This window comes from Panthera tigris, chromosome A3 (assembly GCF_018350195.1).
Source record: "Panthera tigris isolate Pti1 chromosome A3, P.tigris_Pti1_mat1.1, whole genome shotgun sequence".
NCBI lineage: Eukaryota > Metazoa > Chordata > Mammalia > Carnivora > Felidae > Panthera > Panthera tigris.
The window spans coordinates 108,457,378-108,472,977 of NC_056662.1; the positions used below are offsets into that span (position 1 = coordinate 108,457,378).

Sequence of the window (15,600 nt, forward strand, 5' to 3'; positions counted from 1 at the left end):
AGAAGATCACCAGAAGAAAGCAAAGGGCACGTGACCCATACGGGAATGATAAGCGGTTTGGCACAAAGGTGTGGAAGCTGTTGGGCAGTAGAGTGTTTTCCCAGAGCCCCCCCAAATCATTCCATGTTGGTAACTAGATTGTGCCACAAGTTAGTTTCAAGTTCAAGGCAGCACAAACTTTTCCTCAGCTTGAGTAATGTTCCCAGGAGGGAAGCAGGAGTGACGAAAGAAATGTCTCCAGGTGGAGACAAGCCAAGCCTCAGAAACTGGCTGACGAGAGGGTATTTTGACACGCAGGGCTGACCCAAGAATTAGCCAGGCTCTGTCTCTCTCTACCTCTGTTCTCACGCCATCCCCACGCTTCCCAGGGCTCCTCACTTAGGCTGTTAGGTTGGACCATGCCACATGACACTCTGGTTCTAGACCTTTCCTTCAACCCTCCACCCCATGCAAACTCAGCTCCTCTGTGACTTATGCTAGTGGGGTCTGCTCTCTGATCATGAGGAGAGTAGTTCATGAGATATTAAATAACAGAGGCCCTCTGCATTCTGTGTCTGAAAGGTTTTCTTCTGCTTGGCTAACCCATACCGTCTCTATAAGGGTACGGATTTCCTGTTGTGAAACTGGGTTGGTGAGAAGAGGATGAATGGGGTTTGAACTGGTCACACTGATTTCCAATGATGGGCAAGAAGCAAGTTTGCTGTCTCATCAAATGTGTCCTCAGACACATTTAAATCAATTTTAATTGATTTAAAACAACAGGGGAACTGTTCAGTGAATGCTTTTGACTCTACCACATCCTCTTTGTGTCCACAAGAGAATACTTTGGGTTCAAAACCATGGACTAACAAGGAATCTTATTTACCTTTCACCTCATCCCTCTGGCCAACTTAATTTTAGTACAAATAGCTGGGAGGTGATGGGCGGTTCCAGGTCAGGCTTAGGGAGTGGTGACCTTCTGCCCAAAGAACGTTAATTTTTTTTTTAATTTTAAATTTAATATTTTAAAATATATTTTTTACTGTTTATTTATTTATTTGGAGAGAGAGAGAGAGTGAGCACATGCAAACAGAGGAGGGGCAGAGAGAGAGGGAGAGAATCCTAAGCAGCCTCCAAACTGTCAGTGCAGAGCCTGATGTGAGGCTCAAACTCATGAACTGCGAGATCGTGACCTGAGCTGAAATCGAGTGGGATGCTTAACCAACTGAGACACCCAGGCACCCTTGCCCAAAGAATATTCAACAACAACAACAACAACAACAACAACAACAACAACGTCGTACTATACCTTCTCCCCTCATCTGTTTCATTTTCTTTTTCTTTTTAAAATTTTTTTTAATGTTTTTTTTTACTTTTGAGAGAGAGAGCGAAGGGGAGAAGGGCAGAAACAGAGAGGGAGACACAGAATCCAAAGCAGGCTCCAGGCTCCGAGCTGTCAGCACAGAGCCCGACATGGGGCTCGAACTCATGAGCCATGAGATCATGACCCTGAGCCAAAGTTAGAAGCTCAACCGACTAAGCCACCCAGGTCCCCCTGGTGGTTCATTTTCTGCATCAAGTGGAATGCTTGGGACCCAGCCCCGTCCTGAATTGCATGACTACCTGACTTGGCCAAAGTCACAGCTAGAGTTTCTCTTTTGCTCACAGTGTTCTTCAGAGACAGACCACTTAGCAAAACACAGGATTTTTTTTTTCTCAACAAGGGTCACTTCTAAGAAAGGGCTAGCAATTATTTCACTTACTTTCACTGCCAACAAAACAGATCAGAGTGAGCAGCATTTGGCAGCCTCTCCATGGTCCAATTAGCTTTATTAGAAAAGTCTCTCTTCATTTGCAGCCTTCCTGAAATATTTATTTGTTTGGCTTCCTCTCCAGAATGATTTTTTGGTCTGCCCACCATCCTCTGAGAAGAGTTACCAAAAGTAAACAAAGTTGGCGTGACCACCAACTCCAATCCCCATTCTCAGCCTCTGCCCCACACACTAGACTTCTCCAGGGTCTGGTCTGCCCCTTTAGACCATGAAGCTCCAATATCACAGCAGTCATGTTTGTCCCGGGGCCTTCTAACCCCTTGCTGGAGTTAATACAATAGAAAGCATTGCTGGATTTTATAGCTTGCATTTGGCTTGGTCAGTGCAATCATTCTCTGCCAAGGGAAATATCAGCAGGGGATAGAGACGAGTAAGAAAACCAAAGGAGCCGAAGTTTACTCCTCGCTAAACCTGAAAGCAAAACTGCCATCTGTGTCCACATATCCACTTCCAGGAGGCTCGGAAGCCAGTTCCCTTGACTTTGACTTGGAAATTCCATATGCTTGGCAGAGATCCCTGCAGCTTCCTTTGTAAGAAGTGCTCTGAAACCTTGCAGCGTTCGAAGTTACCCTTTGAATAACCTATGCGCGGCCTCCAACTCTCAGTGTTTTAGGAGGAATTCGTTGTAATTAATTCCCTGTTCCCTTTTTTCTTCCTGCAAAACTTTGCTATGTGACTGGCTCAGCTCCACTCACTAATATCCCCTTCAGTTCTGTCATTCGTTCCTGGGGCCAGCTGTTGTCGCTGAGGCTTTTATGTCAACTTTCCTCCCACTCCTGAACTTTGCTCCACTTGGCGTCATTTTCTTAATACATATTTATTTGGGACGGAATGCAAGAGCTCAGAGGGTAAAAACTGGTCTCCCAAAGCTGTGCCCACTCCTGAAAGATGAACTGGGAAACCGGCCGATCAGCTGAGTCCCTTAGGCCTAAAAACAACTTTTATCCCCAAACCATGAAAAGCTGAGCAAAATATAGGACTCCAAGGGGACTGAACTAAACAAATAATTATCCCATTTGCCATTTTCTTCCTGCTTATAATGACAAAGACTCTTCCAGTGGGTTCTCCACCTGAACTCCTTCACATGGAACTTTTGTTCAGAATATGGGTAGGGGGGTAAGGAGACCTAAGGGAAGATCTCTGAGCTGCCAGATTCCCGTGAAGTCTTTAGTCTGCTGTGGTGTCCGTGACCTCCATCTGGAGAAGGAAGAGCTCCACGGAGCTCTCAATGTTAAAAACTCTGCTCTCTTTCGGGAGCGTCATTACCCAGAAGCTGAGGGGTGTGGTAACATTTTTCTTCCCTCTGCTCACTCACGACAATACATGTTCCCTTCCTCCGAGAGTCAGCCTTCTTCCCTGAAGATGGCTCTATTACATGGATCTATTTATCTTTGCAGCTCTGCTAGCCGTCTAATGGAGTGTATTGCTCTTAGCAGGTCCTTAGTAAGTGGCTTTAAATGGAATTCATCAAATGACCACTTTTGGTCCCTGAACAGCCAACACAAAAATATAAGGACACGAGCATGATTTATTCTTATTCTTTATCACCTCCATTGTAGTCCTCTCTCCATTTGTTGCTAATATTCCCAAGCACCCAGGACTCCCAGGTAGTTTCTTGTTGGGTCTTTCTCTCCTCTCTCACTCTACATTAAATCACCAGAGAACTGCTTCCCACAGAACTGATGTGTTAATGGCTCATGATGGTTTAATTCTGTTAAAGCAGTGAATTTTGTCTGATGCCTACATGTGAAGACAGAACTAGGGGGAAGGGTAGGCACCACCAGGGGCCACTGGGGAGGTTACTTTACAGCTTTGAAGCGAACAGCGTAGTCCATGATGAGCAGGTCAGGATCAGAACTTGTTACGGGCAGCAGGGCAGGGATCATTCCTTCTTCCTGGGCATGCTGTTTTCACTCGGCTTCAGGGACCATACTTCTTAATCTTCTTTTTTTCCTCTCCTTTTCTCTCATGTTTCTGTGAGAAATGCTGTCATCCTAACAATCTGTGTTCATTTCCTAGGGCTGTCATAACAAATTACCGCAGCTTACATCAACAAAATTTCTGGAGACCAGAAGTACAAAATCAAGGGCCTGGTAGGGTTGGTCCCTTTTGGAGGTTCTGAGAAAGAATCTATTCCACACCTCTCTCCTGGCTTCTGGTGGCTGCCGGCAGTCCTTGGTGTTCCTTGCCTTGGGGCTGTGTAACTCCACTCTGCACTTTTTGTGGGCTTAGGGGATGTGCCTTACACTTTTTCATTGTTGGAATGCTCTCTCTTTTAAAGGTTAGCATGAGTCTAGGCTTCAGGGACCATGATATCCTGCTCTGGGTCCCAGTACTTCCAGTGAGGTCCTTTAGCTGTCCTCACTAAATGATCGTTGATTGATAAGACAAATGTTGGCTGGCTCTGTCTAGGTGATGCAGTTCAGCCATGCCAAGTACACTTGACCAGGCAGTTCCCCCTTGGAAGCCAAAGCCAAAGCCTTCGGAGGCAGTGAATACCATTAGCATTCAGAGGTGTGCCAGTGCCAGCTGGTACTGCCTCTTTAGAGTCAATTGTGCACATCTCTTCTAAAAGCTGCATTCAGTGACCTCACATTAACAGCTTGAAATCAGCCATGGTAGGAGTATTTTCAATATGGAAACTGACCAACTACAGATTAGGGATTTCTGTCCCTCCCAAGAGCCTGTTGTGAAGCATTTAACCAGCATATCACTGTTATGTTGCTAGTCCAATGGTCACTCCTCAGTCCTCATTCTATCTGACTTCTGGACGTGATGGCACCATTTATCACTCTCTGTTTTGGGTAGCACTGTCTCCAGTCAGCTTCTAGGAGACCTTGCTTCTCAAACTTCTCTGCTCATTCCTTGTCTCTCTGATCTCTTAAAATGGAGTGACCTGGGATTGCAATCGAGGACCCTTTCTCTTTTCTTCCCAACCTGCAGTCATTCGTTGGTGGTCTCATTTGTTTCATGTCTCTAAATCCTATCCATACACTGAGGACTTCAAAAGGTATATTACCAGTGTGGGTTTCTCTGATTCTAGCCCTGAACACCCAGTTATCTATGCTATATCTCTTCTTGGAAATCTAATTGGACACCTCAACTTAAAATAGGTACACTCGAAACCCTGATATTCTCTCTCACACCTGTTTCATCTACAGTTTTGTTTTTTTCCTTCTCAGTTAATGGCAACATCATCCTTGCAACTTCTCAGGCCAAAAACCTTGGAGTTATGTTTGATGTCACTATTTCTTTCCCAACCTCACATCTAATGCAGTGGCAAATCTTGTTGGCTCTGCCTTCAGAATATATCTGGATTCTGATCACTTTTCATAACTGACCATAACCATCCTTCAAGTCTAGATCTTTGCAACATTCTTCTGATCATGCTCTTATTTCAACCAAGGCTACTGACAGTTTCTCACTCGGATTGAAAACTCCAATCATTACAATGGGCTAGAAGGCCCCGTTGAGCTGAACTTTCTTACCTGTGTGACCTCATCTCCTACTTGCTCCATTCCAGGCACATGAGCCCCATTCTGGTTTGGACATGTCAGGTATATTACCGCCCTGGGTACTGTCTGTTCCTTCTACTTTCCTCCCAGAGGTTGCTTAACCTGCTTCCTCATACCTCTTTCGTGTGCTCAAATGTCATCTGAATCTTCTTCAGGTCTACCTTCATCATTCTGTTTTGAAAAAACAAAACAAAATGAAACAGAAAACAACAGTGTCAACAACAAAAAAAACAAGTCCACCCTGGAAGCTCCCCATCTCCCATCCCTTGCTTTATTTTTGCCTTAATGGTTATCACCTTCTAACATATTGTATCATTTTTTCCTTTATGTCTTCTTCTCTCCTCTAGAATGTAAATTCCATTTTTGTGTTTTTTTTGTTCACTATTTCATCTCTAGGGCTTACAACAGTCCTGATATATATTATAGTTGATTCTCATTACTCATTGTAGTTATGGTACATAAAGTCTCTGCAAACACTGAATTAGCAGATACAAAACAATTGCTCTTAGGAGAAACACAAAATTAGGTTCCTAAGAGCCTCTGGTCTCAACATTTTTGTCAAATGACCTTGTTTTACGTGTGTACATAACCTTGTTTTACATGTGTAAAAGACACATATTAAAAATACCTTAATTAGGATACATCATGGATTCATCAGTATTGAGCTTACAGCCAGCAGCATTCTAACTCATGCCTGAATAAAGCTGCCTGACACATGCATTTTCAATGTAAGGCACATTACAGCCTTAGTGTGCTTAGGACCAATTAACCATGCGTCAGCACTACACTCCCAGTGTGAAAGACATGGTACTACACTGACCACAAAAGGTCACTTGTGTACAGTGTGGGAGAATGCAAACACTGAAGGAGGCAAAGCAGTGTCTGGTGTGACCCAGCTGTTAATGAGCCCATGGGGCAACTCAAATTTCTTGTTGCTCTGCACATGTCTGTAGATGACTGTGAAAGTATTGTGAATATTAATTTAGGGGTTACAAATAAATTGTAGTGGGTAGGCAAATTTGCAAAGGTAGAACCCATGAGTAATGAGGATCAGGTGTATATGCTTAACATGTATGTGTGAAGAATATAAACCTGACCCTTTGATATCAGCAGACATGTGGCCTCTGGAAATCTTGGAGTTCAAGATCTGTAGGGCCTCTACCTGGTGTAAGGGTAAGATCTAAGGGCATCTACCTTAGAGCTACAAGTCTTTTCCCTTACTTCCTCTAGCGTGGTTTGAAAAGCCCACCAGGGGATTCACTCTTTTGGGATGCAAAATATTCTCGGTATGTTGACCACATGTTATAAATAATTAGGACTAGGAACGCAGGAAGGTACGGTGAGCTAAGGAAGGGAGTAGAGCAGACAGCACTTCTTCATCTGTACTTTAACATGTGACAGGTGGTAGATGGTATTTGCCAAAGATGGTCAATGTCTCCCATCTCACATTCTCTTCCACAGGGTGCCCTTGTCCCTTAATCCTCAAGAGAGTCTACTTTCCTTTCCTTTGAATTTGAGTGAGCTTGTGATTGTTTAAACAGCAGAGTAGGGTGAAAGTGACACTACACTATTTGACCTAGGAAGCTGGATCATAAAAAGTGATAAGCCCTCCTCTCTTTGTTTGCTGGAACATTAGCTCTTGGACCTCTGAGGCCATGATGCTGTGACTAAGCCAAGCCATGTAGACAGGCCATGAGAAGGTATTTAGTCACCAGTCTGATCTTTGAGTTCTTTCAGCTTAGCAACCAGACATGTGAGCAAAGGAGCTACCTGATGGTTTAAATTCCCAGCTATCAGGTAGCTGTCAGCCTCTGAATCTTTCCAGCTGAAGTTCCAGCATTGTGCAGCAGAGATAAGGCACCGCTACTGTGTCCTGATTAAATATACCTGACCCACAAGATATCTGAACATAATAACATGGATGATTGTCATCTTAAGCCGTTATGTTGAGAGGGTAGTTTGTTTCATGGTAAGTGACCAGAACAAATAGTTATTAAATTCACCGGTATTGCTAAGTCAGACCTTGAGAGAAAGGAAAACAGGACAAGCATATTTTTTTAAAAGTTTATTTATTTTTGAGAGAGAGAAAGAGAGTGAGAGAGAGAGAGTGAGCAGGGGAGGGGCAGAGAGAGAGGGAGACACAGAACTTGAAGGGGGCTCCAGGCTCCGTGCTGTCAGCACAGAGCCCAATGTGGGGCTCAAATTCACGATTCATGTGATCATGGCCTGAGCCAAAGTTGGAGGCTTAACTGACTGAACCACCCAGGCACCCCAGGAAAAGCATATATTGATTGAGGAGATAGTTTGGCATACTTCCTTCTTCAAAAGTCAAACAACTACTGGAACCATTCAAGTTGATGCAAGATGGCTCTTTTTCTGACTTCCAGCATCCATCAACATTTGTTTAATACATTTTTATTGCATACCTACTGCAGGACACTTTTAAGGGACAGGATTTAGAGTAATGACAAAATGAGTAACAGTTTTATGGAAAAAGAAGATTATAAACAAGTGAGCTAAAAAACAAACAGACCTTGTCATGTTTAAGACCATTGAAACTGGCAGAAGGGAATGCGGGCATGAGACAAGGCAAAAGATAAACAAAAGCAACATCTTGGAGTCTTTAGGCCACAGGAAGAAGACTAGACTCTCCTGAATTCAGTGGGAATATACTGAAAGAGAATGACACAATCATCCATCTTTTGATGGATGAAGTAACTCTGGACGAATTTGAAGGAGCAAGAGTGGATATAGGGAGACTGGTTATTAGTTTGGGCAAAAGATGATGGTGACTTGTACTAGGAAAGTGCCAGCGAGGATGGGATGAAATGGATAATTTTGAGACCTATTTTGGAAGTAGAATTGACCGAACTTGGGTTGAATGTGATCCCATTTCTGGGTTGAGAAATGGATGAGTGGGCATGCCATTTATTGAGCTGGGGCATATAGGAAGAGGACAAAGATATTTTACAAGGAAGCAAGTGAAAGATTTGTGCATTTCATGTTAACAGTGTCCATGGGACATCCAAGTGGTGATGGATAGTGGATACTGGAACCAATGATTCTGGAACTCAGACCTGAGGCTTGAGATTTGAGATGCTATTTAAAGCCATCAGAATGATCTAGATAGGAAGGGTAGAAAGAGAAGAGATAAAAAGAGAAGCCAAACCCAAGAATTCTAACACTTAGGAGGAGTCTGCCAAGGGTACTATAAAGGACAGCTCTACCAAACAAAGCATGTCTATACAGCAGATTGTCCAGAAGGAGGGCGGAGGGAACCAACCCCCATACTTGGATCAGAATTATAACTTTGCTGTATCACTAGTTCAGACCTGACAATCTATGTTAGGATGTCATTGATGTGTTTGGTCTGACAGCCACTGCCCACCATTCTTTCCTGATTTGTCTGTGTCTTATGATATCAACTCATCTTTTTGTTTAGAATTTTGTACCTGTCTGTTACTTTCAGTTTTGCTGGATTCTTTAGAATCCAATGGTTAAGAAGGCCTTTTTCTGGCCAGGTCATACATTTGTCCCCAAAGCAGTAGTTTTTTAAGAAAGATTTTTAATTTTTATTTTATTTTTGAGAGAGTGAGAGAGAGAGAGAGAGAGAGAGAGAGCAAGGGAGACACAGAATCCAAAACAGGCTCCAGGCTTTGAGCTGTCAATACAGAGCCTGACGTAAGGCTCTAACTCATGAACTGCGAGATCATGACCTGAGCTGAAGTTGGTGCTTAACCAACGGAGCCACCCAGGCACCCCAGAAAGCAGTTGTTTTTTTTTAAACTACATCTTTTTGTCTGTAGTATGTCTTGAGAACTGCTGAACTTCCTGACTGGTTCAACTCCTCGGTCTCTCCTAGGTGGGCCATAGAAAAGGCAAGTGAAAAATTGAGGGCAACCATTTGCTCACCTGAAGCCTTTCTTGGAAGTGAGTCTGGGTGTCTAATCTATAACAAAGTAGACAATGTTCTATCGTATTTAATAATCACCCAGGAAACTATGAAAATATGGCTTCTCTCAGTTGTTCAATCTGCTTATCCAGTTTTTAATAATTCGGAATTTGGGTAGTTTGTTTCCACTTGCTCTGCATACTGTGGTTAGGAAACCACAGATCAGGAGCAAGAATGGGAGATGAAGCTCAAACAACTATTTCAACAACTATTTATTGTTCAGTTTGTCTACTTTGCAACTTAAAAGCCAATTTTTGTTGTTGTCTTCTTGAACAAGAAGACCCAATTCAGGGACTTTTGGATGATTGGACCTTTCATTCATCAATTCCATTGCTAACAAGGATGACAAACTATCTGTGTTCCATTTTATTTCCTGAATTTCAGTTTGCATGATTATAGTACTGTGTGGGCAGCCTTCAAGAAAAACAGCCAGGCTGCAGCTTGTGACATCACCCTTCATCCATCAACTTTCTCCCACAAACAATCTCACTGCATTGAGAGATGGCTGTGGAAGGACAATGACTTTCTGGGAAACTCCCAGGATAGTGAGTCTAGCTGAGAAAAACTCCAGGCCGAAGCCACCTGGCACTGGTTCTAGGTCAATGTTGGGGGTTTGTGTCAGGGACAAGGGCCTGCACAGATCAGGGAGAACTTGCTGGTCATGCAGGACCTCCAAAAAGCCAAGGCCAGCCATGGCTTACCTAGGGGAGCCCAGGTTTTTTTTGGCATCTCAGAGGGAATCACCATTTGCTGCCTTAGCTTAGACCTGTATACTGATCCATTGGGTCAACTCTGGATTTGACAGGCCCTTCTAATTAAAGGGCAGGAAGTAATTAGAACCCCATCCAGGCCCATATCTCCGCAGATGAGTCCACTTCAGGGAGGTAAGTCGGGAAATTTTACTTTTTTGGTCATTTGCCTTGATGTGACATGTTATTATTAGGCCAAAGACCTTCTGATATATACATATATATGATACATATGTATATATCCACATATGCCATCTCACTTTTTAATTGTTTTCTTTTTAAATTCTCTTTTCTATAACTTTTTAATGATGTCTTGGGTACAGAGAAAGATGGTCTACTCTGCAATAACCAAAGGTGGGCAAGAGAAGAGGTTTGGAATCCAGCACAAGACTGAAAATCACTGTGGCAGCTGGGGTTGGCTCTGTTTGTGTAGCAGACAGGAGTCAGGGGGGTTCCCATCAACTGACATTGGGAAAGTGTTTCAGGTAGCACAGGCTGCTGCTAGGCTGGGATGGGGACAACGGAGGAGGGCAGACTTCTGTAAGGCAAGGCAGAAGGGTCTCCAGCCATCAGACTGAGGATCAGGGCAGGGCTACCTTTCTGAAAGGGCTTGGGACTAGTTAGGGTTAACACGGCAGAACAAAAGAATAGGCACTAACGCAGAGGCTAACGTGGGTTTGGGGGATGGAAGACAATAACATGACCAATAGTTCATTTAACATGAAGTCAAGATATTTCTTTACCACTCAGAATGGATTATCCCAGGCACAGGGAATGGATGAAGTAGGAATGTTTCTTTGGGTGCCTCCCATGTCTACTTTCAGAGACCCCATTTAGCTCTCTGTTCACCTCTCATCTCATCCCCTTCTTCCTCCTCTCTCCCAACTCCCTCCATTCTTCTGTTTTCCCCCTTCCATCCCTCCCTACAATCCTCCCTCCCTCCCTCCTTTCTTTCTTTCTTTCTTTCTTTCTTTCTTTCTTTCCTTCCTTCCTTCGTTCCTTCCTTCGTTCCTTCCTTCCTCAAATATTTACTGAGCACCCACTGTGTGCTGTGGGTATAGCAGGAAGGTCTCTTCTCTATGGATCTTATATTCTAGTCAAGTGAGCTGTATTACAAACAACCATGACCATAAAATGCATCAAGTGGTAAAAAATAGTGCTACGAAAGAAAATAAAATAGAATAAGGGTATGAGCAGGATGGCCAGGAAAGATGTGTCTGCCAGAATGACATTTGAGCAGAGCCCTGGATGAAGCGAGAGAGCAAGCCATACAGATCTGTGGGAGCATGACCAGGGTGGGCAGAGGCCGTGAGTGAGGAGCATGTTTAGCTGTTTGACAATCAGCAAGGAGGCCTGAGTGGCTGCAGGCCAGTCCAGCATAGAGGGGAGTGGGAAGACACAAAGTCAGAGGTAACTAACGGCCAGATCATGCGGTAACAGCTATCTGTGTCTAACTCAGCTTCAGGAATTTTTCTTCCCAGGGTAAATTTTCTTAGTGGCTTCTTACATACTGAGAAAGATCAGAACTAAGATGAGTGACTCTGAAGTGTCCTTTCAAGTCTAGAGGAGAAATCCTTGAACAAGGGGCCCCTCTCTTCAAACTCCACCAGGGATATTTGCCTTTTTCAGCTTTGCTCCCCTTCTCCTCTATAAAAGTTGTTTGCAGGGCTGAGGATGTGGGGGTGGCAGGGGAAGGGGGACTTCCTGGATCAGGAATGGAAAACATCAGACTGTGTTCTCTGGCAACAGACTTCCCACCCAGTGGATATCTCTGGGGAGAGCTGCAAGGCAGGAGGGGGGTGGGATGCGGGTGACATGCCAACTGTGGCCTGGGCCCAGCTGTCCCTGCCCTCCTCATGATGGGCCATATCTTCTAGTGGCCTGAAACTTCTCCGGTAGTTATTCTTCCTAAAACAAGGGCAAGCCTTGGGGTTTTTCAAGCCTTAAAAAGAATGTGTTCACAGAGTTTTGGTAAACTCATGACTCCCACTTGCTCTCTGGAACCTTTTACCTACATCTGTGGGGTTGAATCACCAAAAGCTTCTCAGCTAAATGTGGATGTTGAAATGAGTTATTGACCATTTTGTTTTTCTATCAAGAACTCAGGAATAAAGGGGCCAAATGGCTTTTTTTTTAAAGAAAAAATATGCATTTAACATGTATAAAGAAAGAAAGTTTCTACTTAGAAATAGACAAGTTGGTTCTCAGTATTTAGTCAAAAAAGGGACGGAGTTCATGCTTTCTTTTCTTTTCTTTTCTTTCTTTTAAGGACCAACTACTTGACTGAAAGTTCTATTTTATTGAGGAATGAATGTCTTTGTGAAAGGAAGGATCAACTTGTCCCAGTACTAATAAGCCACCTAAGAGCTTCTGTCTTGCTCCTGATGTGTTTCTGAGATAACAAAAGTGATGCAAGAATCGGGAAGAAAATATCACATGAAGAGCAAGAACAGATAAAAATGCCTCAAATCCATCTAGTTTACTAGTCAACAAAACCAACTTAACCAGTAATATTTTGTCTTGTGTTCCAGACCAGCACGTCCATGGCCTTACTTGTCCCATGATACCTTTCTGCCCCTGACATGCACCCTATCTACTCTAATTTCTGGATCATTCCTTGTATTTTCTCTCATATTTAGTTTGTTTCTTTTTTTATCCCCAGACCATGTATTACATTCCCACTTCAGAAGCTATAACTCTCTCTGTAGAAATTTTTGATATGAACTCACTTTTGGCTACCAGGCATTGTTTCATACTTGGTCTTAATAATTGCCTTCACTTCCCCAGAATTACCCTTTTCAATACCATCCCAAACTATATCTTACCCTTAAAAACACTGACCCTCTTACTTCAAGGCAGCTATAGCCGGGCCTAGTCAGAGGCTTGACAATGTAGCAGGAGATCTCTTGAAAAGGTAGCTTCCCATGTTAGAAGTGAAGCATTAAAAAAGTGGGTAAAGACTTGGGCTTTGTGATCCCGTTGATAACACAATCATTTGGGTGGCTCCTTGAGGCTTACAGGTAAGAAGGACAAAGTGTACCACCAGTCTCAATAGTAGACATGTTTTAATTATGGTTTTTAAGTTTATCATTCTGGGACCAAAATATCAATTTTAATATTCCAGTTTCATCTTTAAGGAAGAAACAAAGAATTCTTATGAGAAGCCTAATTGCAAGGGACCAACTTATTTTGTTTCCATGTTACTTGATTTTCCTGATGTTTGACCAGTCCCTCAGCATCCTCCCCTGCTTAGAACATTTCTTAAAAAGGCAGAGACAGATCTAAGCATGACTCTAAAAAAAGAACAATGGAAGAGCATTTTGATTCATTTATTCGCTTGTCCTATAAATATTTATTGAACATCTATGCTATGATTGATGCTTAACATATAAGAGTGAGTAAACACAGACAACTTTAACTTTCATGGGGTCCAAAATTCAGTAGAGGTGTCACACATGAATGAAGTAGTCATGAACACCAGTATGAAATTACAACTGTTATAAGCAATACACAATGCATAGCATACACAATGTATGAGAAGTACATTGTGCCAATGTGAACCTAGAAGAGTGGGTTGGATTTCGTCAAGGGGGGTCAGGCAAGGTTTCCTCCAGAAAAGGACAGTTGAGTTCTAATCTGGTGTAGGAGAAGGTGTTAACCATATGATGAAGAGAGGAAAGCATTTCATACAGAAGGAAGAGTATAGACAAAGACCAGAGGCAGGATGAAAGCTAACAGGCAGACACAGGACTAGGATAACAGAGAGGCATAGGGAGAAGAAGCCGTATTAAGAGGAGTCAAACGGGAGCCAGTCCATCTTAATAATTTTTATTTTTATCCTAAAAAAGCAATGAAAAACAATCAAAGCCTAATTTTATTTTTTATTTTTTTATTCTTCATTTTTTTATGAGTATAATTTATTGTCAAATTGGCTTGCATACAACACCTGGTGCTCATCCCAGCAAGTGCCTTCCTCAATGCCCATCACCCATTTTCCCTCTCCCCCAGCCTCCCATCCGCCCTTAGTTTGTTCTCTGTATTTCATAGTCTCTTGTGGTTTGCTTCTCTCTCTCTCTGTCTGTATCTATTTTTTCCCCCTTCCCTTCCCCTATGGTCTTCTGTTCAGTTTCTCAAGATCCACATATGAGTGAAAACATAGATATCTGCCCTTCTCTGACTGACTTGTTCCACTCAGCATAATACCTTCCAGTTCCATCCACGTTACTACAAATGGTATGATTTCATTCTTTCTCATTGCCAAGTAGTATTCCATTAAGTATATAAACTACATCTTCTTTATCCATTTATCAGTTGATGGACATTTAGGCCCTTTCCGTAATTTGGCTATTGTTGAGAGTGCTGCTGTAAGCATTAGGGTACAGTGCCCCTACGCATCAGTACTCCTGTATCCCTTGGGTAAATTCCTAGTACTGCTATTGCTGGGTCATAGGGTAGCTCTATTTTTAATTTTCTTGAGGAACCTCCACACTGTTTTCCAGAGTGGCTGCACCAGTTTGCATTCCCACCAACAGTGCAAGAGGGTTCCCATTTCTCAACATCCTCACCAACATCTGTAGTTTCCTGATTTGTTCATTTTAGCCACTCTGACCAGTGTGAGGTGGTATCTCAGTCTGGCTTTGATTTGTATTTCCCTGATGATGAGTGACATTGAGCATATTTTCATGTGTCTGTTGGCCATCTGGATGTCTTCTTTGGAAAAGTGTCTATTCGTGTCTTCTGCCCATTTCTTCACTGGATTATTGGTTTTTCAGGTGTTGAGTTTGGTAAGTTCTTTATAGATTTTGGATACTAGCCTTTTATCCGATATGCCATTTGCAAATATCTTTTCCCATTCCATCCGTTGCCTTTTAGTTTTGCTGAGTGTTTCCTTTGCAGTGCAGAAGTTCTTATCTTGATGAGGTCCCAATAGTTCATTTTTGCTTTTGATTCCCTTGCCTTTGGAGATGTGCTGAGTAAGAAATTGCTGCAACTGAGGTCAAAGAGATTGTTGCCTGCTTTCTCCTCTAGAGTTTTGATGGTTTCCTTTCTCACATTTAGGTCTTTCATCCATTTTGAGTTTATTTTTGTGTATGGTGTAAGAAGGTGGTCTAGTTTCATTCTTCTGCATGTTGCTGTCCAGTTCTCCCAGCACCATTTTCTTTTTTATTTTTTTTTTTAATTTTTTTAAACATTTTTATTTATTTTTGAGACAGGGAGAGACAGAGCATGAATAGGGGAGGGTCAGAGAGAGGGAGACACAGAATCCGAAACAGGCTCCAGGCTCTGAGCCGTCAGCACAGAGCCCGATGCGGGGCTCGAACTCACGGACCGTGAGATCATGACCTGAGCCGACGTCAGCCGCTTAACCAACTGAGCCACCCAGGCGCCCCATCCCAGCACCATTTTCTAAACAGACTGTCTTTTTTTCCACTGGATGCTCTTTCCTGCTTTGTCAAAGATTGGTTGGCCATACATTTGTGGGTCCAATTCTGGGTTCTCTATTCTATTCCATTGGTCTATGTGTCTGTTTTTTGTGCCAATACTATACTGTCTTGATGATTACAGTGAAGTCT

The 15,600-nt window shown here is 42.9% G+C and overlaps 1 protein-coding gene across 1 annotated transcript in view; it reads right to left on the bottom strand.

The window, feature by feature from the left end:
• The window catches only part of LOC102950278 (NADH-quinone oxidoreductase subunit I-like), a 38,269-nt gene extending 28,297 nt beyond the window's left edge, over window positions 1–9,972 (bottom strand). Inside the window, 3 exon segments of the mRNA XM_015537587.2 lie at window positions 5,443–5,497; window positions 6,424–6,488; window positions 9,769–9,972. Coding sequence (XP_015393073.1) covers window positions 5,443–5,497; window positions 6,424–6,488; window positions 9,769–9,972 — 324 coding nt within the window.
• Between the last annotated feature and the right edge of the window lie 5,628 nt (window positions 9,973–15,600).